Source organism: Hippocampus bargibanti, linkage group LG08, assembly GCF_051943395.1.
Source record: "Hippocampus bargibanti isolate YZ-2025 linkage group LG08, ASM5194339v1, whole genome shotgun sequence".
Classification (NCBI taxonomy): Eukaryota; Metazoa; Chordata; class Actinopteri; order Syngnathiformes; family Syngnathidae; genus Hippocampus; species Hippocampus bargibanti.
Genome location: NC_142741.1, coordinates 8891926 through 8917866, shown reverse-complemented (window position 1 = coordinate 8917866; position 25941 = coordinate 8891926). Strand labels below are relative to the sequence as shown.

General features: G+C 43.0%; 1 protein-coding gene across 1 annotated transcript in view; it reads right to left on the bottom strand.

Moving 5' to 3' along the window:
* gdap2 (ganglioside induced differentiation associated protein 2) overlaps positions 1–25941 on the bottom strand; it is a 127446-nt gene that overhangs the window by 89738 nt on the left and 11767 nt on the right. Inside the window, exons 3-9 of the mRNA XM_089003356.1 lie at positions 24435–24574; positions 24174–24327; positions 21776–21864; positions 15732–15808; positions 15501–15660; positions 12822–12972; positions 12429–12505 (exon numbers count right to left, since the gene is read on the bottom strand). Of these exons, the coding sequence (XP_088859482.1) occupies positions 12429–12505; positions 12822–12972; positions 15501–15660; positions 15732–15808; positions 21776–21864; positions 24174–24327; positions 24435–24574 (848 nt within the window). The remainder of the gene's footprint in view (positions 1–12428; positions 12506–12821; positions 12973–15500; positions 15661–15731; positions 15809–21775; positions 21865–24173; positions 24328–24434; positions 24575–25941) is intronic.

Sequence of the window (25941 nt, the reverse complement as noted above, 5' to 3'; positions counted from 1 at the left end):
TCATTAAGTGGGCCGTGTGCACTGCCATGTGTGGCCCTTAGCTGGGCCAGACCAATTTGCTGGGTGGGTAACTACGGGTGGCGCGACTTGCGACCACTCGTACTTACGACCAAGTCCGACAGACCCTATTTTTTTATTTTAAATAATAATAATAATAATAATAATAATAATAATAATAATAATAATAATAATAATAGGGCGGTCCGGTAGTTGAGTGGTTAGCACAACGGCTTCACAGTGCAGAGGTCGCCGGTTCGCGTCCCGGTCCGGCCGCCCTGTGTGGACTTTGCATGTTCTCCCTGGACCCGCGTGGGCTTTCTCCGGGTCCTCCGGTTTCCTCCCACACTCCAAAAACATGCATGACAGGCAGATTGACAACTCCAAATTGTCCCTAGGTGTGAGTGTGAGAGTGACTGTTGTTCGTCTTTGTGTGCCCTGCGATTGGCTGGCAACCAATTAAGGGTGTCCCCCGCCTCGTGCCCGAAGACAGCTGAGATAGGCTCCAGCACCCCCCGCAACCCTAATGAGGAATAAGCGGTACGGAAAATGGATGGATGGATAATAATAATAATAATACATTAAATTTTAAGCGCCTTTCAAAGCTCAAAAGGACGATAGTACGATAATAAATGAAATACAATCACAAATACAATGCAATAAATATAATACAATTACAAACAGAAACGAGAGAGAACTACACAGAAAATTCAATTTTAAATAGTTGGGTTCTGAGGGAACGAGAGGGAATATAAATTTGAAGAAGGTCAGCTATGTATGCGGAGGCCAGATTATGGATAGCTTTAAATGTATAAAGAAGAATGTTGATTCTATATTTGACCGAGAGCCAGTGCAGCTCTTGGAGGTGGTGATGTGGTGAAAGGATGAGGCTCTGGTGATGATCCGGGCTGAAGAATTCTGGATGAGTTGAAGTTTGTGGAGAAGTTTCTGAGGCACACCAAAGAGAAGTGAATTGCAATAGTCAATCCGGGAGGTGACAAGACTATGAACGAGGATAGCAGTGGTGTGAGGAGTGAGAGACGGGCGAAGATGATTGATATTGCGTAGGTGGAAGTTATTTATATGGGAGTGGAAAAGTGTGCTGTCAAGAATGACACCTAGACTTGTCACCTGATGGGAGGGAGAAAAGGTCAAATTGTCAATAGTGAGAGAAACTGTTAGCTTAGCCCAAGGTGGATTCTACACTTGGCACCGCAACGTGCAAGGCCTCAGACAATTTTGGCCAGCGAGCCAGCATCTCACTCTCACACAGCCATCGACCACATAATGGCACCATAGGGGGGAGTGTCCACTGACGCCGGACGCGGTGCGGCCAGGACTAGAGCCGAGGCGGGTGGGCGTCAGCGTTCAGCCTTGCGGGACCGCCGCGACGAGAACGGGGAGGGTTTCCCTGATTTTACTTATTCCATACATTACGTCTGTGTAAGCTCTCAGTCAGTACAGGAGTGGTCCATCGATGAGGTTCCTTCAGCCGTCATCTGTACAAAAGTGAAGGTTTCGGACGTTTCGCCTCCTATCCAAGAGGCTTCGTCAGCGAACTAAACTCTGACTGTTCGTTGTACTAAATTCATCCTGTCTACTTGATAACTAATGTTAAGCAGAAGGCGGAAGTAGTCGCCGAAACATGTCAGGTATTTGAACACCTACAATACACTGTCTGTAAGTAAGGAATCTGCTTAACATAAAGTCTGACTGGTCGTATCGGCCCCATTTATATATCCCTAATGTCCAGACATGGTGGCGCCGGACACAGCTATGATAGGTCCCTACTCTCAGGTTGGGGGGGCAGAGGACCCCTCCCTGTGGCCCCACTGATTGTTCCTACATTCCTGACTAACGACTGGCCTATTACCCCCACTCCCACCGGTATCACCTCATCAGCATAATGACCCTCATCAGCATTACGAAAGTTGCCTAACCTGTTTTGCCTAAGCAGGCTATTGTATGAACGATCCAAATTGAACCTCACCCCACCAGACCGGTTTAATGAAGGATTTTGTTGTTTTATAAGAATCGCTTCTTTTACCCCCCTTTCAAACCATCGATGTTCTTTCGCTAAGATTTTAACCTCATTGTCGTCAAATGAGTGGTTGCTAGCTTTTAGGTGCAAATGTACTGCCGATTGAGGTCCACTTATATTATCCCTGCGATGTTGATAAAGTCTTTTTTTGAGAATTTGTTGAGTCTCCCCAATGTACTGCTCTTTACAATTTTCATTCTTACATTGTATGGAATAAACTACATTACTTTGTTTTTCATTTGGTAGCCTATCTTTTGGATGCACTAATTTTTGCCTTAACGTGTTTATCGGTTTGAAATAAGTAGGAATTTTATGTTGCCAAAGGACAATTGAATTGTATAAAGTTTCCACACTAACCAGCTACTTTCAGAATCGAGAGAAGGGGAATTCTCGAGAGGAGGAGAACTCCTGGGCACCGACAACCAGGGTTGCCAAAGACAAAACTGGTTTGTATCGACAGATGGACGTCCTGAGCGAAGATGTTTGATGGTCCATCGGAGCGAGTGAAATGTGTTACGTGTAGAAACCCCCCCCCCCCCCCCCAAAAAAAAAAAACATCCAGTCGACATGTGACCTGCCACAAGTCTCCTTTCCTCTTGTGCTGTGGGGCGCACAGCTGCGGGGATCACAGCACAAGAGGCTACACCCTGGAGAAGATGGTCGAGGGAAGCACAGAGCCACACTGACATGGGATGGACCGTTGACAAGCTGCGAGGATCGTCTGGATTCACCAGGACATCGATCGTGAAGGATATTCCGGGAGCACGGCAATGAAACACTGGAGCCACGTCAACGATTCACATGCCTTTTTTCGGATGACATGCGCATCTGCTCATCCGTGTCACACCCTGGGGTCTGCTTGCAAATAAATGTTACAGAACAGAATCGTTTCTCCTCGTCCTCCTGGTAAATACCAGCCCGGAAGAAACCATGCCACGAAGACTTGATTGATGTAACTAAGGACATTACTTTACTTAGATATTGTGTTTCCATTTTAATGGTAGTTATTTTAGTTTATGATTTTCTTTTCCTCCTTTTTTAGTCACCTGTACCGATGTTAAATTTGTTTGTCAGAGGGGATATGTTAAGGTAATTCACTATACAAATACAAACACACTTTAAACATCGTTTTATTATCTTAAACCTCAGTTTCATTACACATCCGGTCAATTACGTCACATCTACCAGTCTTAATAAAAGCCCTTACAAACAGCTACGCGCTCTCGCCCCCACATCATTGCAGGAGCAGGACACGCTGGATCGTACCATCCCCGTACAGGCCAATGCCCATTTTGTTATCAAATAATCTTCTTGTTCTTATTTTTGATTAATGCTTGATTTTTCGATTAATAAATGACTCTAATGTTGAATTATGGCTGACATCAGGAGCCTCGTCTGACATCAGGAGCCAGGGCAAGATATGGTTATACATTGTGGCTTATGCCCGCATTGTATATACCAGATGTGGGCCACTTCAGGACCATCATTAAGTGGGCCGTGTGCACTGCCATGTGTGGCCCTTAGCTGGGCCAGACCAATTTGCTGGGTGGGTAACTACGGGTGGCGCGACTTGCGACCACTCGTACTTACGACCAAGTCCGACAGACCCTATTTTTTTATTTTAAATAATAATAATAATAATAATAATAATAATAATAATAATAATAATAATAGGGCGGTCCGGTAGTTGAGTGGTTAGCACAACGGCTTCACAGTGCAGAGGTCGCCGGTTCGCGTCCCGGTCCGGCCGCCCTGTGTGGACTTTGCATGTTCTCCCTGGACCCGCGTGGGCTTTCTCCGGGTCCTCCGGTTTCCTCCCACACTCCAAAAACATGCATGACAGGCAGATTGACAACTCCAAATTGTCCCTAGGTGTGAGTGTGAGAGTGACTGTTGTTCGTCTTTGTGTGCCCTGCGATTGGCTGGCAACCAATTAAGGGTGTCCCCCGCCTCGTGCCCGAAGACAGCTGAGATAGGCTCCAGCACCCCCCGCAACCCTAATGAGGAATAAGCGGTACGGAAAATGGATGGATGGATAATAATAATAATAATACATTAAATTTTAAGCGCCTTTCAAAGCTCAAAAGGACGATAGTACGATAATAAATGAAATACAATCACAAATACAATGCAATAAATATAATACAATTACAAACAGAAACGAGAGAGAACTACACAGAAAATTCAATTTTAAATAGTTGGGTTCTGAGGGAACGAGAGGGAATATAAATTTGAAGAAGGTCAGCTATGTATGCGGAGGCCAGATTATGGATAGCTTTAAATGTATAAAGAAGAATGTTGATTCTATATTTGACCGAGAGCCAGTGCAGCTCTTGGAGGTGGTGATGTGGTGAAAGGATGAGGCTCTGGTGATGATCCGGGCTGAAGAATTCTGGATGAGTTGAAGTTTGTGGAGAAGTTTCTGAGGCACACCAAAGAGAAGTGAATTGCAATAGTCAATCCGGGAGGTGACAAGACTATGAACGAGGATAGCAGTGGTGTGAGGAGTGAGAGACGGGCGAAGATGATTGATATTGCGTAGGTGGAAGTTATTTATATGGGAGTGGAAAAGTGTGCTGTCAAGAATGACACCTAGACTTGTCACCTGATGGGAGGGAGAAAAGGTCAAATTGTCAATAGTGAGAGAAACTGTTAGCTTAGCCCAAGGTGGATTCTACACTTGGCACCGCAACGTGCAAGGCCTCAGACAATTTTGGCCAGCGAGCCAGCATCTCACTCTCACACAGCCATCGACCACATAATGGCACCATAGGGGGGAGTGTCCACTGACGCCGGACGCGGTGCGGCCAGGACTAGAGCCGAGGCGGGTGGGCGTCAGCGTTCAGCCTTGCGGGACCGCCGCGACGAGAACGGGGAGGGTTTCCCTGATTCCGGCCGAGAGCTGAGGAAGGTCAGGCTTTGGCGCTTGGGATCGCAGCCACGAGAATGCTGCGTCGGGCCACCGGCCGGTGCTGCCACCTCTGGCTCTTTGAGACAGTTCGTTCTGCTTCGAGGCGAGGTGGCGGGTCGGGCGCGTCGGCATTCAGCTTTTGTGTGCACATGGCGTCCTATCAACCACTACACAAGACGGACCAACACTGCCATCTAATGGATATATTTGCAACTTTGTGAAAGGTAGACAAGAAGAATGAATGTCTCTCTGTGTCTTTGTGTTGTCATATTAGTTTTTTTTTTGTTTTTTAGACTTCAAGATGGCGCCGCAAGAGTGGCTACCTTTCCAGCAGCTCCTGTATTTTGTGTTTCTACTTCTTTCTGTCATTTCCTCTTCCTTTCATTACTTTGCTGCTGTGTAAATGTAAAAGATAGAGTGTTTTTATACACATCCGTAAACATCTTGTTATTTCATGTTTAGTTTAGTACATCTTATGTTATTGCATGTTTAGTTTAGTCTATATGGATGTATGCAGCTTATTAGTTAACTAGTTGCGTATGTAGAGTGTAACAAGTATCAAATTTCAGTCTAATGTTCTTCCAACACTTGTCCGTAGCTGATTGGACGACAGATCGCTGCTGTGTGAGTTAAACTTGCTTGAAGTGGCGGGCTTTGTGCTCTTGGCTTTCCCGCTCCGACGAGAGATGTTCTTCTATTGTTTTACTAGAATAAAGTAGTCTTTTCTGTTCACCATCTATCGTCCCCGTTGGTATTTAATCATAAGACTCCATTGAACTCGGAACCAGAAGAGAAACAGGAATTAGATTCCAACATAAATTGGTGCCGAGCAACCAGAGCCAAGAGTCGAGTCCAGAGCGGTTGGGGGGTGCCCGCCTGCGCGTTTCTGTTGACGAGAGACAAAGGCTCCCTGCCTTTGGTGACGTCTGTTTGTGGGTTGCCCACAAGAGACGAGGGGGTCGTCGCCTCGGTGATGCCTGTTTTTTTACTTAAACGAGAGCGGAAAGAAAAGTTGCTGCCATTCGGCGTGGTGGAGCTCCTCTTCATCCTGACCTGACTACACGGTTGAGTTCGACGAGTTTTCAAGGTGGGTGACGCGCCAGCACGCAGCCATTTTGTTTGAATATATTGTGGAATTCTTTGTGGCCAAAAGTTATTCTATTCGCAATTAATCCACGTATCTAAGGTTAGTAACGCAAATTTTTGGTTCGATCACGGCGGATCACCTTAAATTCCGGCCAATGCGTAAGAAGTTCTTTACTCGTGACTAGTGACGCCTCTTCGGATCGCTACGTTTGAAACCCCAATCCAGCAGGATACGAAATTCATAAAAAAAGTGGGGAAGATGAAAACATTTTCAGAGGATTCTTTGAAGGTGTTTTCAGAAACCCCAGCTGTATTCCTGAATCTGCTGATGAGTATTCCATATGTTAACCAATTTAAGAAAACTGGAAAAAATGAAAAAGCTAGGTCTTCAAAGATGGGCGCTGATAAACGCCTCCCTTACAAGGACAGACAAAAAAACTAACCAGTCAGAGGTCAGGGGGGGGATCTGCGCGCGGGGTCCTCCACCACTCCTTCTAAACGACTGCCCTCTCTGTCCCCCACCCTCCCTCTCACCCCTTCTTCCTGCTTATAGAAGACCAGATGTGTTTTCAGAAAAAGAGCAGACTGGAGCACACATGTCCCTTACTGGGGGGGACTCAGTCATTGCACCATTTTTTTGTCTGCATGTACTGCTGAGTTTAGAAATCCTGTGACTTCTCAAATTCTTTTGTACATTGACGTCTTGTTTCACCGACTGAAGACGAAAACATGACTGTATCAATCGCTTTGTTCCAAAATCTAGAAAGTACAGGTAACAAAGCTTCTTTGACTATGTTACCGTTTTGCCAAAAAGAAGTTGGAAAAAAAAGATGATGACATTTGTACGACCTGACTTGAAAGAACGAATGGTACGATAAAAAAATCGACTCAGAAAAATGATGTACAACAGGCAAACCATGGCCTGAATGTCTGTTTTTGTTAAATTACATATGAAAACACCCACTAATAATGGCTTAACGCCTTTTGAGATCTTACATGGCAGACATTTCATCCTCCCATTATGGAAAGGTGTGCCCTGGCAAAAGAATGAATCAGATCCAGGTGGTTTGTTGGCAAAATGGTTGTGTGAAATGTTAACAACAAAAGAGTAGTACATTCCACATGTGTACTGCCGTAGTCCTCTTTGTTCCCTCCACAGGAACAGAGGCTGCGCCCCCGGAGACGAGGTGCTGATCAAGGCAATCAGGAGGAAGACCTGGTCTGCACCAAAGTGGGAGGGGCCATTCACCGTGCTGATCACAACGCCAACTGCCATCAAGGTGGAAGACAGACGGAGCCAAACTACTCACTAGCTATGTGTTTGGTCCACATCATCTTGCTGTACGGACTCGTGGGGGCAATCCAGATGACATCACATGGAGCCCCACACTCTATCAGCCTGCGAAATTCCACTATTATATCCAACAACGTCAAATAAGTGCCCAAATATGGCACATCCTGTAGCCTGCTTTCCACTACAGGCTGCAGGAATAGTCTCATTTCCCCTTAGCGTCCTCGCGAACAAAGCACGACAAAATGGAAGCGATTATCCTCAAGATTCTTGGTACGCTTGTATAGAGTTGGGGAAGGCTTGGACTACTGGTTGGGATTCCGTTGTGGTCCATTCCAAGCCCAACACAAAATGGGTTCGAGATAGCTGTGCCCAAAAAGCAAAACGAACTATTGTCAAGATAGCTCGGGGGAACTGGTTAGGAACTGGAACTGGCACGATGACAGATATCCAACTTGCTATCATAACTCACAATATTGCAGGATGCATGGACTTGAGACTCTGTCCTGAGTTTCGTGAAAATCGCATTGGTTTTCCCGTAACTATATGCATGCTGTCATCTGTGGCATCACCAGTCGCGACATCGCCTTTCCAGCATAAACCACATATCAGACTGACAGTCTGGATGGAAACACCTGACAAAACGGTCCAAAGTTCAGGTGTCATGGACGCATTATATCAACCGTTTGCAGGAGAAAAACATGACTGGAATCCGTTGTTATCAAACATGTGGTATCGTTATGCTACACTAATTGCTAAACAAAATAGGAAAAGTAATTGTTTTGTATGCTCTTATATGCCTCATTGTGTGACACAACAACGCGTGCATTCAAAAGTATTCGGAGATAAAATGGCTAGAGCTGCATATATGTTAATATCGTTGCATAGACCTGATCAACATTTTCCGGTTCTTCGCAATGCTTCGAGAGGAGAGATTGTTCCAAGTTTAGATACCATTTTGGAAACTGAAAATCAGGTTATGACCGAGAGCGGGTTGCGACTACCAGTATGAGTTGCAATGTACAGTACGGGTCAAAATTTGGGTTTTATAGATGAGTATAGATGTTTATATGTGCTACCGTTAAACACCAAGTCACTGTTTTGCCCGTATCTTCAAATCTTTGGTGGTTATGCGGTTGGAAAGTATATTCCTTTATTCCTCCGTGAGCCTCCGGTTTGTGCGCACCTGTTACTGTAACCGACAATACTTTCATTGTTACCAGTCGTCCAGTGCACCATCATGTCAAAAGAAGAGTATCGTTTAAGCCCCATGATTCGATCTGGGGAACTGATGTTCCAGAACATTTCAAACACCATAGCACGGGTAGTAAGGTAATGTTAGCTCAGAAGAGAAACAGGAATTAGATTCCAACAGTACATTTCTCCACTGCGAAACGAATAAAGGTACATCCAATCCAATCCAAGCTTTGCCTGTGCTTCTACCTTATTTGTGCAGATACACATGCAACCTAAAAAATAATACCTGTCTGATATAATGCTTTTAGGGCGGCGATATCAGAGAGGTCCTCTGCTCTGGCTCGACACAACCAGCGGTTGTAGCTAAGGAGAGACACACAAAAAGTTGTCAAATCATCCATCGTTTCCAACCATGGCCGGTGATGAAATGAACTTCAGTAACTGAGCAGGAACCATTTGGAAAACCACATAAAAAATGTGCATCAGCGCCCCTTAAGTTATCCACATTTTTGCCTCAATATGTTTGCAAAGTTTGGTGAGTTTACGTAATCTAAAAAGTTTTTTGACTTATCATAACAAAGGGAAATAAAGTGATTTCAACACATGTGATGAAGGTATTTATGTCAACAGAATGAGTTCTGTTGGAAACGATTTTAGAGTTTGTCACTGGCGCGCTTACTTCCTCTGGTGCTGTTTTTGCATTGCTGCCTCCGACATGTGACCCTGCAAAATAAACTTGCGTTGCTTGTCAACATCACCCTCCATCCGGGCAAAGGCGTGATTGCCCACCCGGTCCAGTTCGGACTCCAGATTTTCCTCTTCTGAATCACCTGTTACGAAACGTAAAAAAATAATGTACCTGATTTATAAATATGAACACTATAAAAATATGTGTAAAACCAAAGAACGTTTTTTAGGTTTAGTCAAGTGTGTTTGTGTGTGTGTGTGTGTGTGTGTGTGTGTGTGTGTGTGTGTGTGTGTGTGTGTGTGTGTGTGTGTGTGTGTGTGCGTCTCGACTGGGAACACCACCTTATCGTCGTGAGGCACTTTGCGTGTCTCCATGAGCCAAGAGCTATGTCGGCTGGAGTCTTGAACTTCTGGTCGGGTCACCCAAGCCGAACAGGTCAAAAGGTAGAGGCCATACAAAGAGTGATGCCAAACCCGCACCCGGGGATAGGCATAGGAAGATCAGACTACCAGCAGTCCCCTGCAACCGCACTCACCTGAAGGTTGTCTTGAGTCCTCACTCATGCCACTGGAATACAGTGGGTGTGGCCAAGTTTGCAACTACAGCAGCCACCAAGGCATCCCACCTCGGCGGTTGAAAACAAAATACAGTAAAGTCTCGTTATATCGATATTCAAGGGAGTCCGAAAAAATATCGATATAACCGGGACTATCGATATATCCGACCCTGTTTGCATGTAATTTTCTCCGTGCGTGCATAGAAATAGTATCGATATAACCGGGACTATCGATATATCCGATATCGATATAACGAGACTTTACTGTATAATTAAACCCATGACGATGAATCTGGCTCCCTGGAATGTTCACGCCATCCTTGATGTTCGAGACGGGATCGTGAGACCTCGAAGACGAACTGCCCTCATTACACCTGAGCTCAGGAGGTATAACATCGATTTTGGGGCACTGAGTGAGACTCAGCTCTCAGGTGAGGACTCACATAGAAGTTGGTGAGGGCTACACCTTCTTCTGCAGGGGTCTCCCAGAGAATGAGCGAAGACTCCATGGAGTTGGCTTTGCTGTGAAAAGCAGCTTACTCAGTAACATCCCTGAGTCCCCCCAAGGCATCAGTGAACGGCTGGTGAAAGGTTGCCACTCTAATCAGTGCCTATGCTCCCACCTTGGATGCTGACGACAGCATCAAAGATGCCTTCTACAAGTCCCTGGATGCAACTATATCTAAAATCCCTGCCTCTGATAAACTTGTTCCGATGGGTGACTACAATGCCCGAGTAGGTACTGATCCCAGGCTCGAGTAACAAGTAATCGGAAGGCACGGGACAGGAAAATTAAACAGCAATGGCATCCGACTCCTCACTCTGTGCTCTGAGCATCAGCTGATTGTAACCAACACCATCTTTCAGATGAAAAAGAAGTACATCACATTATGGATGCACCCCAGTTCCAAACATTGGCACGTACTGGACTACATCACAAGCAACGAGACCTAAATGAGGTCGGCATTACACGGGCCATGCCTGGGGCTGAATGCTGGACTGATCAAGTCCAGGCTCGAGCTGAGAATTGGACCTCCTCATAAGAAACATCAACCCCGAAGGTGTCTCAACTACAGCTGCCACACAGGAGCTTCTGGAGAACTAGTGCAAAGCCCATGCCGCACTTCTCTCCAACCCTCACTCTCCACTTCTCTCCCTCAATATAAGGCCATTCGTGATGAAACACAGAAACAGCTGAGCATTATGGAAAAGAAGTGGTGGCTGAGCAAGGCCCAAGAAATCCAGAGGCATGCAGACAACAACACACACTTTCTATGATGCTGTAAAATCCTTGCAATGTCCACAAAGACAACACATTGTCCCAGTCAGATCTGCAGACGGTTCTGTGGTACTTAAGGACAAACTGCTCATACTTGAGCGCTCTCATTTCCCCTTAGCGTCCTCGCGAACAAAGCACGACAAAATGGAAGCGATTATCCTCAAGATTCTTGGTACGCTTGTATAGAGTTGGGGAAGGCTTGGACTACTGGTTGGGATTCCGTTGTGGTCCATTCCAAGCCCAACACAAAATGGGTTCGAGATAGCTGTGCCCAAAAAGCAAAACGAACTATTGTCAAGATAGCTCGGGGGAACTGGTTAGGAACTGGAACTGGCACGATGACAGATATCCAACTTGCTATCATAACTCACAATATTGCAGGATGCATGGACTTGAGACTCTGTCCTGAGTTTCGTGAAAATCGCATTGGTTTTCCCGTAACTATATGCATGCTGTCATCTGTGGCATCACCAGTCGCGACATCGCCTTTCCAGCATAAACCACATATCAGACTGACAGTCTGGATGGAAACACCTGACAAAACGGTCCAAAGTTCAGGTGTCATGGACGCATTATATCAACCGTTTGCAGGAGAAAAACATGACTGGAATCCGTTGTTATCAAACATGTGGTATCGTTATGCTACACTAATTGCTAAACAAAATAGGAAAAGTAATTGTTTTGTATGCTCTTATATGCCTCATTGTGTGACACAACAACGCGTGCATTCAAAAGTATTCGGAGATAAAATGGCTAGAGCTGCATATATGTTAATATCGTTGCATAGACCTGATCAACATTTTCCGGTTCTTCGCAATGCTTCGAGAGGAGAGATTGTTCCAAGTTTAGATACCATTTTGGAAACTGAAAATCAGGTTATGACCGAGAGCGGGTTGCGACTACCAGTATGAGTTGCAATGTACAGTACGGGTCAAAATTTGGGTTTTATAGATGAGTATAGATGTTTATATGTGCTACCGTTAAACACCAAGTCACTGTTTTGCCCGTATCTTCAAATCTTTGGTGGTTATGCGGTTGGAAAGTATATTCCTTTATTCCTCCGTGAGCCTCCGGTTTGTGCGCACCTGTTACTGTAACCGACAATACTTTCATTGTTACCAGTCGTCCAGTGCACCATCATGTCAAAAGAAGAGTATCGTTTAAGCCCCATGATTCGATCTGGGGAACTGATGTTCCAGAACATTTCAAACACCATAGCACGGGTAGTAAGGTAATGTTAGCTCAGAAGAGAAACAGGAATTAGATTCCAACAGTACATTTCTCCACTGCGAAACGAATAAAGGTACATCCAATCCAATCCAAGCTTTGCCTGTGCTTCTACCTTATTTGTGCAGATACACATGCAACCTAAAAAATAATACCTGTCTGATATAATGCTTTTAGGGCGGCGATATCAGAGAGGTCCTCTGCTCTGGCTCGACACAACCAGCGGTTGTAGCTAAGGAGAGACACACAAAAAGTTGTCAAATCATCCATCGTTTCCAACCATGGCCGGTGATGAAATGAACTTCAGTAACTGAGCAGGAACCATTTGGAAAACCACATAAAAAATGTGCATCAGCGCCCCTTAAGTTATCCACATTTTTGCCTCAATATGTTTGCAAAGTTTGGTGAGTTTACGTAATCTAAAAAGTTTTTTGACTTATCATAACAAAGGGAAATAAAGTGATTTCAACACATGTGATGAAGGTATTTATGTCAACAGAATGAGTTCTGTTGGAAACGATTTTAGAGTTTGTCACTGGCGCGCTTACTTCCTCTGGTGCTGTTTTTGCATTGCTGCCTCCGACATGTGACCCTGCAAAATAAACTTGCGTTGCTTGTCAACATCACCCTCCATCCGGGCAAAGGCGTGATTGCCCACCCGGTCCAGTTCGGACTCCAGATTTTCCTCTTCTGAATCACCTGTTACGAAACGTAAAAAAATAATGTACCTGATTTATAAATATGAACACTATAAAAATATGTGTAAAACCAAAGAACGTTTTTTAGGTTTAGTCAAGTGTGTTTGTGTGTGTGTGTGTGTGTGTGTGTGTGTGTGTGTGTGTGTGTGTGTGTGTGTGTGTGTGTGTGCGTCTCGACTGGGAACACCACCTTATCGTCGTGAGGCACTTTGCGTGTCTCCATGAGCCAAGAGCTATGTCGGCTGGAGTCTTGAACTTCTGGTCGGGTCACCCAAGCCGAACAGGTCAAAAGGTAGAGGCCATACAAAGAGTGATGCCAAACCCGCACCCGGGGATAGGCATAGGAAGATCAGACTACCAGCAGTCCCCTGCAACCGCACTCACCTGAAGGTTGTCTTGAGTCCTCACTCATGCCACTGGAATACAGTGGGTGTGGCCAAGTTTGCAACTACAGCAGCCACCAAGGCATCCCACCTCGGCGGTTGAAAACAAAATACAGTAAAGTCTCGTTATATCGATATTCAAGGGAGTCCGAAAAAATATCGATATAACCGGGACTATCGATATATCCGACCCTGTTTGCATGTAATTTTCTCCGTGCGTGCATAGAAATAGTATCGATATAACCGGGACTATCGATATATCCGATATCGATATAACGAGACTTTACTGTATAATTAAACCCATGACGATGAATCTGGCTCCCTGGAATGTTCACGCCATCCTTGATGTTCGAGACGGGATCGTGAGACCTCGAAGACGAACTGCCCTCATTACACCTGAGCTCAGGAGGTATAACATCGATTTTGGGGCACTGAGTGAGACTCAGCTCTCAGGTGAGGACTCACATAGAAGTTGGTGAGGGCTACACCTTCTTCTGCAGGGGTCTCCCAGAGAATGAGCGAAGACTCCATGGAGTTGGCTTTGCTGTGAAAAGCAGCTTACTCAGTAACATCCCTGAGTCCCCCCAAGGCATCAGTGAACGGCTGGTGAAAGGTTGCCACTCTAATCAGTGCCTATGCTCCCACCTTGGATGCTGACGACAGCATCAAAGATGCCTTCTACAAGTCCCTGGATGCAACTATATCTAAAATCCCTGCCTCTGATAAACTTGTTCCGATGGGTGACTACAATGCCCGAGTAGGTACTGATCCCAGGCTCGAGTAACAAGTAATCGGAAGGCACGGGACAGGAAAATTAAACAGCAATGGCATCCGACTCCTCACTCTGTGCTCTGAGCATCAGCTGATTGTAACCAACACCATCTTTCAGATGAAAAAGAAGTACATCACATTATGGATGCACCCCAGTTCCAAACATTGGCACGTACTGGACTACATCACAAGCAACGAGACCTAAATGAGGTCGGCATTACACGGGCCATGCCTGGGGCTGAATGCTGGACTGATCAAGTCCAGGCTCGAGCTGAGAATTGGACCTCCTCATAAGAAACATCAACCCCGAAGGTGTCTCAACTACAGCTGCCACACAGGAGCTTCTGGAGAACTAGTGCAAAGCCCATGCCGCACTTCTCTCCAACCCTCACTCTCCACTTCTCTCCCTCAATATAAGGCCATTCGTGATGAAACACAGAAACAGCTGAGCATTATGGAAAAGAAGTGGTGGCTGAGCAAGGCCCAAGAAATCCAGAGGCATGCAGACAACAACACACACTTTCTATGATGCTGTAAAATCCTTGCAATGTCCACAAAGACAACACATTGTCCCAGTCAGATCTGCAGACGGTTCTGTGGTACTTAAGGACAAACTGCTCATACTTGAGCGCTGGGCAGAACACTTTGACTCAACCAACTAAACACTTAAACCTCAAAATTGGCTAAAGAAATTTCATGTCCTTATGTTGTCTATCCAGAAAGTATATTGATTGTTGGCAGAGATGGAATCACTGCACATCTAACAGGCTACTTTGAAGGAGCATAGATCAAGTTTTTTATTTCATTTTTTAAAAATTAATCCAACACAAGTACTGCAATTTAATCTGAATACTGTGAAAATGACTGTTTGGAGACGTTGCTGAAGAACCATCACGTCACGCAACATGTGGAAATGCTCCTTGAAAGGGGCAAGAAGTACCCTGATGCTCAATTCTTCTATCTTCAGCAATTTGTAAGATACAATGGCAAGTTTCAGCCGCTGGTGTAGCATAATGTTTTTTTTTTTTACGTACGCCCGCCCGCAGGCGGATGGGTGGACTGGTGGACGGACGGACAGACAAATAGACAATCAAGACCTGCCCGTAAAATTCAACAAAATTATTAAAATTGTAATTATTTGCAAGCCTGTGTTTTTTTAATTATGAAAAATCATCATTTGTTTCAAGCCTTTGTGTTATTTTGTGTTCAGACTCACAGCAATATCACACCAATCTGGGTTCTGTGTATAAGGCACAGGTCCATGAATTCTGGATCCTTTGTTGAAGCTCTTATACAGCAATTGTGTGGGACTGATAAAAAAATCAATACAATCGAGCAATGTTCCTAAAAGAAGTGTAGTGTGAGAATGTTTTACCTTCTAAGTTTCCTGGTTTCTCAGTGATGCGGATTTGCCTCTCAGGAACAACAGGCTCGCCTTCTGAGTTACCAATATCAGCCGGCACGAGAGGCAGGCACAGCCTCTCTTCCTCCTTCGAACGGGGATAGTAGAGAGGCAGCAATTTCCTGTACACTACCTACAGAATCATACTCAATATATGGTATTCCTCACATCCATGTTCAATTGATGGACCAAAGTCGAACAAACCTCCTCTGTGTCGGTCACAGCGAACACGACTGCCTCTATAGTGCTTCCATGCTTCTCCAAGAACCTGCGGACTGTTCCTGTGAACAAATACTATGGATATAATAAGTCCGTATGACCTCCTCAAATTCCAGGATGATGTGATTTAAAAAAAACATGTGACCAAGATACTGGGTATGGATATTTTGTTCCACCATTAATGCAAAAATAAACCTGTTAAATTAGAACAGGTTTAAAAAGGGACGACCAAATAACCGAGAATGTTGTTACACAAGTAAGGAGTAGGTGCAAGGGTGCTGGGCCATCATGCGTATGTGAGAAATTGAGGTAATTCTGAACTGTTCCAAATAGTAGTAGTAGTAATAATAATAATAATAATAATAATAATAATAATAATAATAATAATAATAATAATAATAAATTTCATTTATAAGCATGATGTTTGCAACAATCCTTCTGGAGGACACCACACAAATGCCAGGGAAATCCTAACTTTATTTGGGATTAATGAGGGGAACTTTAAAAGGAATATGTCACTCACGCACCCACATTTAGCATTATTTAGAATGGAATTGGCTAATTCTTCACACAGTCACATCCGCAGTTGGAAGGCCCACACACTAATGGTTGAAGTGCTTAGTGGATTGGTTGATGTGTCACTTTGTAATGATTAGTAGATCTTGAAGTTGATTTATTGTCTATGTTGAATGATTTTCCTCAAACAAACATAAAAGCACAAAGGTAATCTGAAAAAGGACACATTAACGTTTGCTGATGAGCAGCTGCCGAATTCACCAAACTCTTTTTTGTAACAGAAACAACAGAGCAGGGGTGGGTGTCTAACTACTCAATCGCACCTGAGTGGTCACAAGTCGATCACGAGGGGTCCGAGGCGAAATGGGGCTGAGGGAGGGTGTCTGTCTGCATGGTACGCTGTTGAGATCTGCAGCGTGTTTACGATGCATTTGGGAGAATAAAGACTCGAGATGGTCTTTGTTTAGATCAAACAAGTAGGATGTTTATTTGCCGGAACACAGAGAGCAGGACATTAGGGATATATAAATGGGGCCGATACGAACAGTCAGACTTTAGTTCGCTGACGAAGCCTCTTGGATAGGAGGTGAAACGTCCGAAACCTTCACTTTTGTACAGATGACGGCTGAAGAAACCTTCTCATCGATATATATATATATATATATATATATATATATATATATATATATATATATATATATATATATATATATATATATATATATATATATATATATACACATACATATATATATACATACATATATACATACATATACGTATGTACATATATACATACATATACGTATGTACATATATATATGTGTATATATATATATATATATATATATATATATATATATATATATATATATATGTGTATATGTAATATACACATATATGTATATATGTATATAAATGTATAACGCAATTTTCTGTTGGTCTCGATTAACGCGCATTTTCATGACAATATCTTATTTTGTTTCCCCTTATATACTGTCTAGTGTTATCTAATTAGTTCCCTTATTCATTTCGAGTCCAGATTACTTTTTGTGTCATTATTTACTTCACGTTTTGTCGAGTGGAACTTTGGAGCACATGTGCTTCATAGTGCTTTTCTATTGTGCAGTTAATCACAAGACGAAACTCATGCGACTTCACCCATCCCTTCTGCCATACTGTGTTGCAGGTAATAATTGTTTCATTTCGTTTTTATTGAACAATATTTAGTTTCTTGTGTCGTGTTTCATTTTCCCGTGAGTGTCCATGGCGGGTTGAACTGTGCGCCAGCCATTACAAGCGCACCGCGTGTTCTGCCGAATCTCCGCCCATGATGCGTTCAGGGACATCTTGTAAATAACAGTGAACTTGTGTTGTATTCTCTTTTTCTGTAAATAACCACTATACGATCACACGTTGGAATTGTCTGTTTTGTTATCTACAATGTTTTGCATTTGAGAACAATCTCGAGAAGATTCAGGTTAATCACAAGACAAAACCCATGCGACTTCACCCATCCCTTCTGCCATACTGTGTTGCAGAAATAAAAAGACATCCACGTGTCTGGTCTCATTAATACGGCAGCATCGTGGAGATGAAGACAGTCACTGTTGTGACACCCGTCACACACACACATATATATATATATATATATATATATATATATATATATATATATATATATATATATATATATATATATATATATATACACAGTAAAGTCTCGTTATATCGATATCGGATATATCGATAGTCCCGGTTATATCGATACTATTTCTATGCACGCATGGAGAAAATTACATGCAAACAGGGTCGGATATATCGATAGTCCCAGTTATATCGATATTTTTTCGGACTCCCTTGAATATCGATATAACGAGACTTTACTGTATGTATATATATATATATATATATATATATATATATATATATATATATATATACACAGTAAAGTCTCGTTATATCGATATCGGTTATATCGATACCGCTTATTACGATACTATTTTCATTTCCCTTGCACATTTCTAGTCTTTTTATGTATAATTAGTACCGTTTAGTACGATACCCGGTTATTACGATAATCCGGTTATTACGGTGCTCCTTTTCATCCCCCGCCGGCCATTTTTGTTGTTTATATCGATATATTATATATATATATATTGTATACATAATACAGTAAGATGTAAGCGTTGCAGTTTCCCTATTGTGTTATGTACATGCCCACTGTACTGTATATGAATGCAATCGTTTTTTGCAACAATGTTTCTTGTTTTGTCTGCTGAAACGCGATGATTTTGAAAATTATTAACATTCCATACTGTGTATTAAAGGACAGCCGATGTCACTTTTTATTCAAATGCAAATAAAAATGACTTCACGCCAAGACGTCTTACATTGCTTGTGAATCCAAACAATGGCTTCAGATTCGGATAATATGCTTTCTTGTTACACATCCAGTTATGAATATGTTTCAAATACACTGTAGTTCTGAAGATTAAAGCATACATGTTTACAATCATTAAAGAATTATATGTGCCATTTTGAGGCAACATTGGGGGAACATCTCTCACCCAAAAAAAAGGGAGCTAATGGCCAGCTCCGTTTCTTATATGGCGCTTGGCTGCCCTCTTTTGGCGGCTTTTGTTTAATGCAGTTCGGCGCAGGATCGGATATATCGATATTCCCGGTTATATCGATATTTTTTCGGACTCCCTTGAATATCGATATAACGAGACTTTACTGTATATATATGTGACGGGTGTCATATATATATATATATGTATATATATATATAGTAAAGTCTCGTTATATCGATATCGGATATATCGATAGTCCCGGTTATATCGATACCATTTCTATGCACGCACGGAGAAAATTACATGCAAACAGGGTCGGATATATCGATAGTCCCGGTTATATCGATATTTTTTCGGACTCCCTTGAATATCGATATAACGAGACTTTACTGTATATATACGGGTGTCATATATATATATATGTCTGTGTAAGCTCTCAGTCGTACAGGAGTGGTCCATCGATGTCATATATATATATATATATATATATATATATATATATATATATATATATATATATATATATATATATATATATATACACGGGTGTCACATATATATATATATATATATATATATATATATATATATATATATATATATATATATATGGGTGTAACAGTCTCTGGCTGAAGGAGCTACCCAGTGCTGTCAGGTTGGGCACGAGGGGATGGAGCTGTCCATCATAGCTTTTACTTTCGCTAGCATCAGTCTGTTGTTCGTCTCCTCCAGAAAGTCCAACGAGCAGCCCAGGCTGCCCTTTTGACCAGGCGCTCCAGTCTGTTTCTGTCCCGGCTGGTGATGCTGCCTGACCAACAGACAATTCCATAGTGGACGGCTGAAGCAACCACAGAGTCATAGAATGTCTTTAGGATTGACGCCTGAACTCCAAAAGACCTGCTTCCTGAGTAGGAAGAGGTGACTCTGTCCCTTTTTGATTAGGGCACCTGTGTCTGTCATCCAGTCATGGTCACACTCTCTATGTCCGTATCTTGGATGTTCAACGGTGCAGGGGAGGATTGTTTCCTGCAGAAATCCACGACCAACTCCTTGGTTTTCCCAGTGTTGATCTGGAGGCGATTCTGCTGGCACCAGTCCACAAAGTCCTTGGTCAGTCCCCTGTTCTCCCGATTACCTCCCTCAGTCATGAGGCCGACAATAACTGAATCATCAGAGAACTTCTGAAGGGGGCAGGTAGGACTGTTGTAATTGAAGTCCACGGTGTAGAGGGTGAAGAGGAATGGAGCCAGGACTGTCCCCTGCGCCGCTGCAGTGCTGAAGAGAAGCCTTCCGACTCACAGTTCTTTGCCCTCACATACTGTGGTCGGTTTGTGAGGTAATCTATAATCCAAAATGGTCCAAGGTGGTGCCGACATGCCGCAGTTTGTCCCCCAGTAGATTAGGCTGGATGGTGTTGAAGGCACTGGAGAAATCGAAGAACATGATCCTCACCGTGCTCCCAGCAATCTCCAGGTGCAGCAGTGCCAAGTGGAGGAGGTAGATGTTGGCGTCCTCCACAGATTCTCTAAGTCCGTACCCTGGATGTTCAACAGTGAAGGTGAGGATTCCCTCCCTCCCTCAGTGCTTCTTGTTCAGGATAGAAAACCTTATCCAATCGGGAGTTAGGCAATGGGGTATTGGCCTGCAGGTCGATGGGACAATCATATGGCCTATGCAGTGGCAGAGATTTGGCGCTGTCGTTGCTAAATCCCGTGTAAAACCTTGCTAAAAACCTGTCGGAAATGGTAGTAGCACTGAGGTACACCATCTAGGCAAATGGATTCAGATGGCTCGCTACGAAGGAGACTACGCCCGCCTGCGGCCAACCTGAGACAACGCTCGTAGCAAAATGGACTCTGGATATTACGGGACGCTCCGACGAAATGACAGGATTATGGGTCTTAAACCAAGGTAACCCAAGAATCAGTGGGATGGCTCGGGACTGCATGAGGTAAAATCTTTGGTATTCCACACGATTGACTGATAATTTTTATTTGAGTGGAACCGTTCGATGATTGATCTGAGTGGAACCGTTTGATGATTAATCTTCGCCAGGAGTTGCCCATCGAGATCGAGAACCGTTTAATCACGTCTAGCTCCTCGATCGGACAACTGATTACAGAGGCAATACAGGTGTCGATGAAACAATCATCGGCCCCCAAGTCTACCAGTGCCTGGTCCATAGATTTCTCCCTCAAGTTCCAGTCTCTGGTGTGCAGCCCCAGTCTCAAGCCTCCTCAGTGCTTGACGTTTGATCTTTGTCCCGGACTTAAAGGAGCCGGAGAGGTTTGATGGTTGCTCCCTCGTCATGGATTATCTCAAGCGTCGGCAAGGGGGAATGGTTTCTCTGGTTCAGAAACATTATACAACCTACGATTTTGACTTGTATTAAGAAATTAAATAATTTATGTTGCTACTGAATGGTGAGGAATGTTCCAAGCAAGTACCGGTAGACTGTTTCTGTTGACATGCAAGAATATCAAAGGTTTTTTTGTCCACATTTGCCCTATTCATCCACACTAACATGGGGAAAAACTGCACTGATCTTATTTTTCTGGTCAGAGTGTTCTCCTTTAGCACATGAGAAAAAGGATGTATTGTATTTTTGAATGAGAAATTTACTTTGCCTATTTATCTCGACCAGAGGTGTCAATCTCATTTTTGTCATGTAGAGGTTATTGTTCATATTAATGAAAACAAATATTTGAAATGATTAAAAGCTATTTGGATCTTGGATGTAGATTTTTTTTGTACACCCAAAAAAATCTGCCATTCGAAGCAGAGTGTAATGACTTTTTATTCGAGTTAGATGCTGCCCTTGAAAGCTACAAGCTAAAATCCAACTTTGTAATTACCATGGTCACTGTTGCACTCCCACAAATGGTGCAACCACTGCTATTTATGAATATACAAGTTGTGTTATTTTGTGTCTCTTACTGAAGGCGATGTGTGTGGCGTCCTCCAACGGGTACCCTCGTTTGGTGGTGCTGAGTACACTGAAGCCAACGGATGACATCGAATGTTCCCTTGTTTTAAGGAGAGATGATCACATGTCAATGCTTAGGTTTCATAAGATTTCTACTTTGTAAAACAGGGGAAAAAGTCCAAGACCTTGAAGAAACATTTGGAGTTACACTAAAATGTTCAGGGAAAAATATGCTTCAATGTCATACAAATTTTGGACACACAATTGCGTGATAGCAGCACACAACTCATTTCAGGATGTTTGATATTTTGAAGCATCTTTATCTCATGGAAAAAAAGAAAGAATATACACCTGAATTATTTGTGAAATAGACAAGAACGTAAAGATGTCTACGATTTATTAACTACTGGTAAAGAAGATGTACAAGTCATTTCCTTTGTTTATTCATTGTTTGAGTTATGTGAATCAAACCTCTGAAGATGGAGGACACTGATTTGCTGGGGAAAAGGAAAAGAAGAATATTCTTTGTTTGAGTTAAGGGGATGATTTAAATATTGACTGTAGAAATATGATTGAATATCTTTACTTTTATTTTTAAGTGTCCCACAATAGATTGGCAATAAGCCGGTTTTGGTCGTCAGTATGAAGGATTGGTTCTGTGAGTGTGTTGTAAGCTGTACGTCCCTGAAGGAGACAGAGCTGAGCAACTGCCAGTCATAAAATTAGTGCTACGCTACTCTAATTTAGCAATTGAAGCATGGTTAAAATAATAATGAAGGAGTTATCGAGTGACATTATCGTTTTGGTTCAGCTTGAAATAATAAAAGACAAACATTGATAGATGGGTAGGCCAGCCGCAGGTGAATGGCTAACCAGTAAAATTGTTTGACCTACCCACCTCTGTGACAGTTCACGTAAAAATGTTAGCATTGCACTGCAATTAATCAAGATTGTTAATTCCCCAAAAATTTAGCCTAAAACAATTCGTATGACATTGTTTTATTTTGTTAGTTAATTTCAATGTTGGACCAAACAGTCGTCAGCATCACCGAATGGATTGTGTAACACATTGCCTCGTTCTTGAAAATATTGTGAATAAAAGTAATGAAGCACTCACCTTATCTTAACTTCTCAATGAGAAAGGATAGTAAATGTTTATAATGCACCTTGTATATATCTTTTGAACATTATATCAGAAAACTTTTCATAACCCCTCAATGGGGAAATATGCAGTATTTTATATCCAAGTTGTATTATTTATTTTTGATAAATGTTTATTTACAAATAAATACACATACATAAAAAAGACGCAAATAATGTATGTTATGTTGTCATGGCAAGTGAACGAAGGTAATATGAGTACCAGCACACCTGCAAAGCTTTGAAAGGCAACACTGTTATTCAGTGACGTGCAGTCAGGGGAGGCAGGTGAGGCACAGCCTCACCTGTCATCATGGAAATATGAAATAAAAAAAAGAAATTAAACCGTTATACAGTGAGACCTCGGTTTACGAACCCCTTGGCTTACGAACTTTTTGGTTTACAAACATTAAATTTATGAAAATTTTACCTTGGCATACGAACTATTTTTCAGGATACACACGGAGCTGCCACAATGAGTGATGTGTCGTTCGCGAACGAGCCCGTTCTTCTAACAACAAAATGGCAGCCGACTGCATTTAATGCTCTATTCCCCGCCCCCAGTCATCGGTTAAACGTGATTGGTCAAGAACCCAGCAGTGGGGGGGTTAAACATTAAAGAGACAAGCAGACAGAGAGAGTGAGAGAAATCACACATACACGAAAAGAGATGACAGAATTTTAAACCAAAAAACAAAAGTGAAAAATAAAAGAAAAAAACCTAAAAAGGGTAAGAAAATGGATAGAAAACAGTGAAATTTAGACTTGTTTCAAATTTGAAAATTCAAAAGCAGAGTGAGCACTGGAAGGTTAAAATATCCCATCAATCAGGCTCCACAAATAACCCGCACAAGTCACTTGATGCAAAAAGCTATCAACCCAGCTAAACAGATCACAATTGATGAAGAACTAGATACAATTATCACAGAGAAAGCACCTACAAGGGATCATTCCTCAAGATGGTGAAAGAAGACGGTTACGTTCCTCATCAAGTGTTTAATGCTGAGGAAACTGGACACTCCATTCCATCAAGCCATTAACGACCGTCACATAGGTAAATAAAATGACTTTATTGTACAGTACAGTTTACTTCTTTAATCATAATACTATAGCACATTTGCTGATGAGCTGTTTATTTGAATTAGGTGTTTTACAGCAGGGGCAGATGAAAAACAAGCAGGAAAGCGCCCCTCAAGCACTGGCGTTTGAGGCCCATGGTATAGATATATCGACAAACATACATAAAAAAAATCAGTTTGTAATTCTTACGTGGCCAGCTGCAGGATGTTCCTGTAGCAGCTATACAGCGAGCTCTCTGCTGCTGTTTTGTACTTCGCTTTGTACTTTGGTCCCACTGTGTGGATGATGAACCTTGCTGACAGGTTGAAGGCTTTTGTATACTTTGCCTCTCCTGTACGACATCCTGCACAGGAAAGACAAGGGTAAGTACAGACATTTAGAATGAACACCTGTACAGTCCAAAGTGAGCTCAGCATTTTTGTAACACACAAATAAAAATGTGTTTGGAACCTTTAAGTTTGAGCAGTTCATCTTTGAGCTCGGGCCCTGCCAGCTGATGGATGCGCTCTGATACAGGGTTCTTGTCGTTGAGCAGTTCATTGCTGGTATTTGTGATGGCGGTGCAGTTCAGCAGCGCTACATCACCAGTGCTGTGGGCAAGATGTTGGCAACGTGAATTTTCGGCTACCAGGGTAGTGTCTATCGCACACACAAACTGTGTTTAAAGAAATTATTGTCCAAAAAGTACTTTATAAATCAGAGTCTGGAGTAACAGTTTAATTGTTGTACGGTGATAACTGTTTTAAACATGACATGGTGAAAGAAGTAAATCTGATAATCCAATTTCTGGGATGACGTCGCTGGCTGAACTCCACAGAAGAAAGAATTTTCTCGGTTCTGTGTAAAAAGCAAAGACAGGAAAATACAGAATTTTATATTACGGACTTGATGCTCAATGAGCAAATTTAGGTGATCACGAGTCAACAATGAGGGTGGATCCTTGGGGGCATGGTGGTGCCCCAGGCAGCAAAGCCTGGGTCTGGCGGTTGTGGTCTTAAGTACGGGTGCTTATATTTTTATTTTATCGTTGATAATTATTCACATATAAAGGTACATACTCTTCTACATCTACCTCTCATACGTTTTTCTGTAAATTGGGAATTTCTCAATTTCTTATGGTTATCTTATCTAACACGCCGATTCGCCCTGGCCAACCCTGAAGGGAAAAGCCGGAAGGAAAAGGAGGAGGAGAAGAGGAAGAGGAAGAGGTAGAAGGAGAGATAGTAAGAGAGGCCAGACTGAGACGGTTTGGGTCGGCATTCCTCATCCTCTTCTCTCACACCGGCTACCATCACGTCCTCCTTGACAACATCCACAAATCAAGGCTCAGCATCCTTCTCCCGATAGTCGCCCCCCAATTGAGACTACGAGGACTAGACGTGTCCGCCATTGTAGTTCTTCTAGCGGCCGTGAGAGGGAACCAAGGGATGACAAATGACAATAATAATTATACATTTCCTTTCCAAGCGCATTTAAAACACCCAAGGACTCTTTACAAATGAAAGAACGACAGTCGCCGACGGCGGGGAGAGTTTTTTTTTTTTTCCTGTAGCGATGCAGGTATGGTTCGGGTATGGTTCCAAGGTGGCCCGGTCGCGATGGCACCGGCAAGGGGAGGGTGCCCCGACGCCGGCCACGTCCGGGCCGTGGCCAGGGCAGAGGCGGTGACCCGACGTACCGCTGCGCCTTCCGCTTCTGCAGTCGGGGACCCCCGGCTCCGGTCCACGGAAGTCTGGAGGCCGACAGGGAACCAGCACAGACGAGCAGCTCGGGCTGAACGTCGGCCTCTATTCTCCAAGTGCCAAGCCATGGAGATTATGAGGCCGACAGGGAACCAGCACAGAATCAGAATCAGAATCATCTTTATTGCCAAGTATGTAGAACACACAAGGAATTTGTTTCCGGTAGAACACGCTGCACTAGTATCGTCGTCAAAAAAACTGCTAAGTGGCACGAT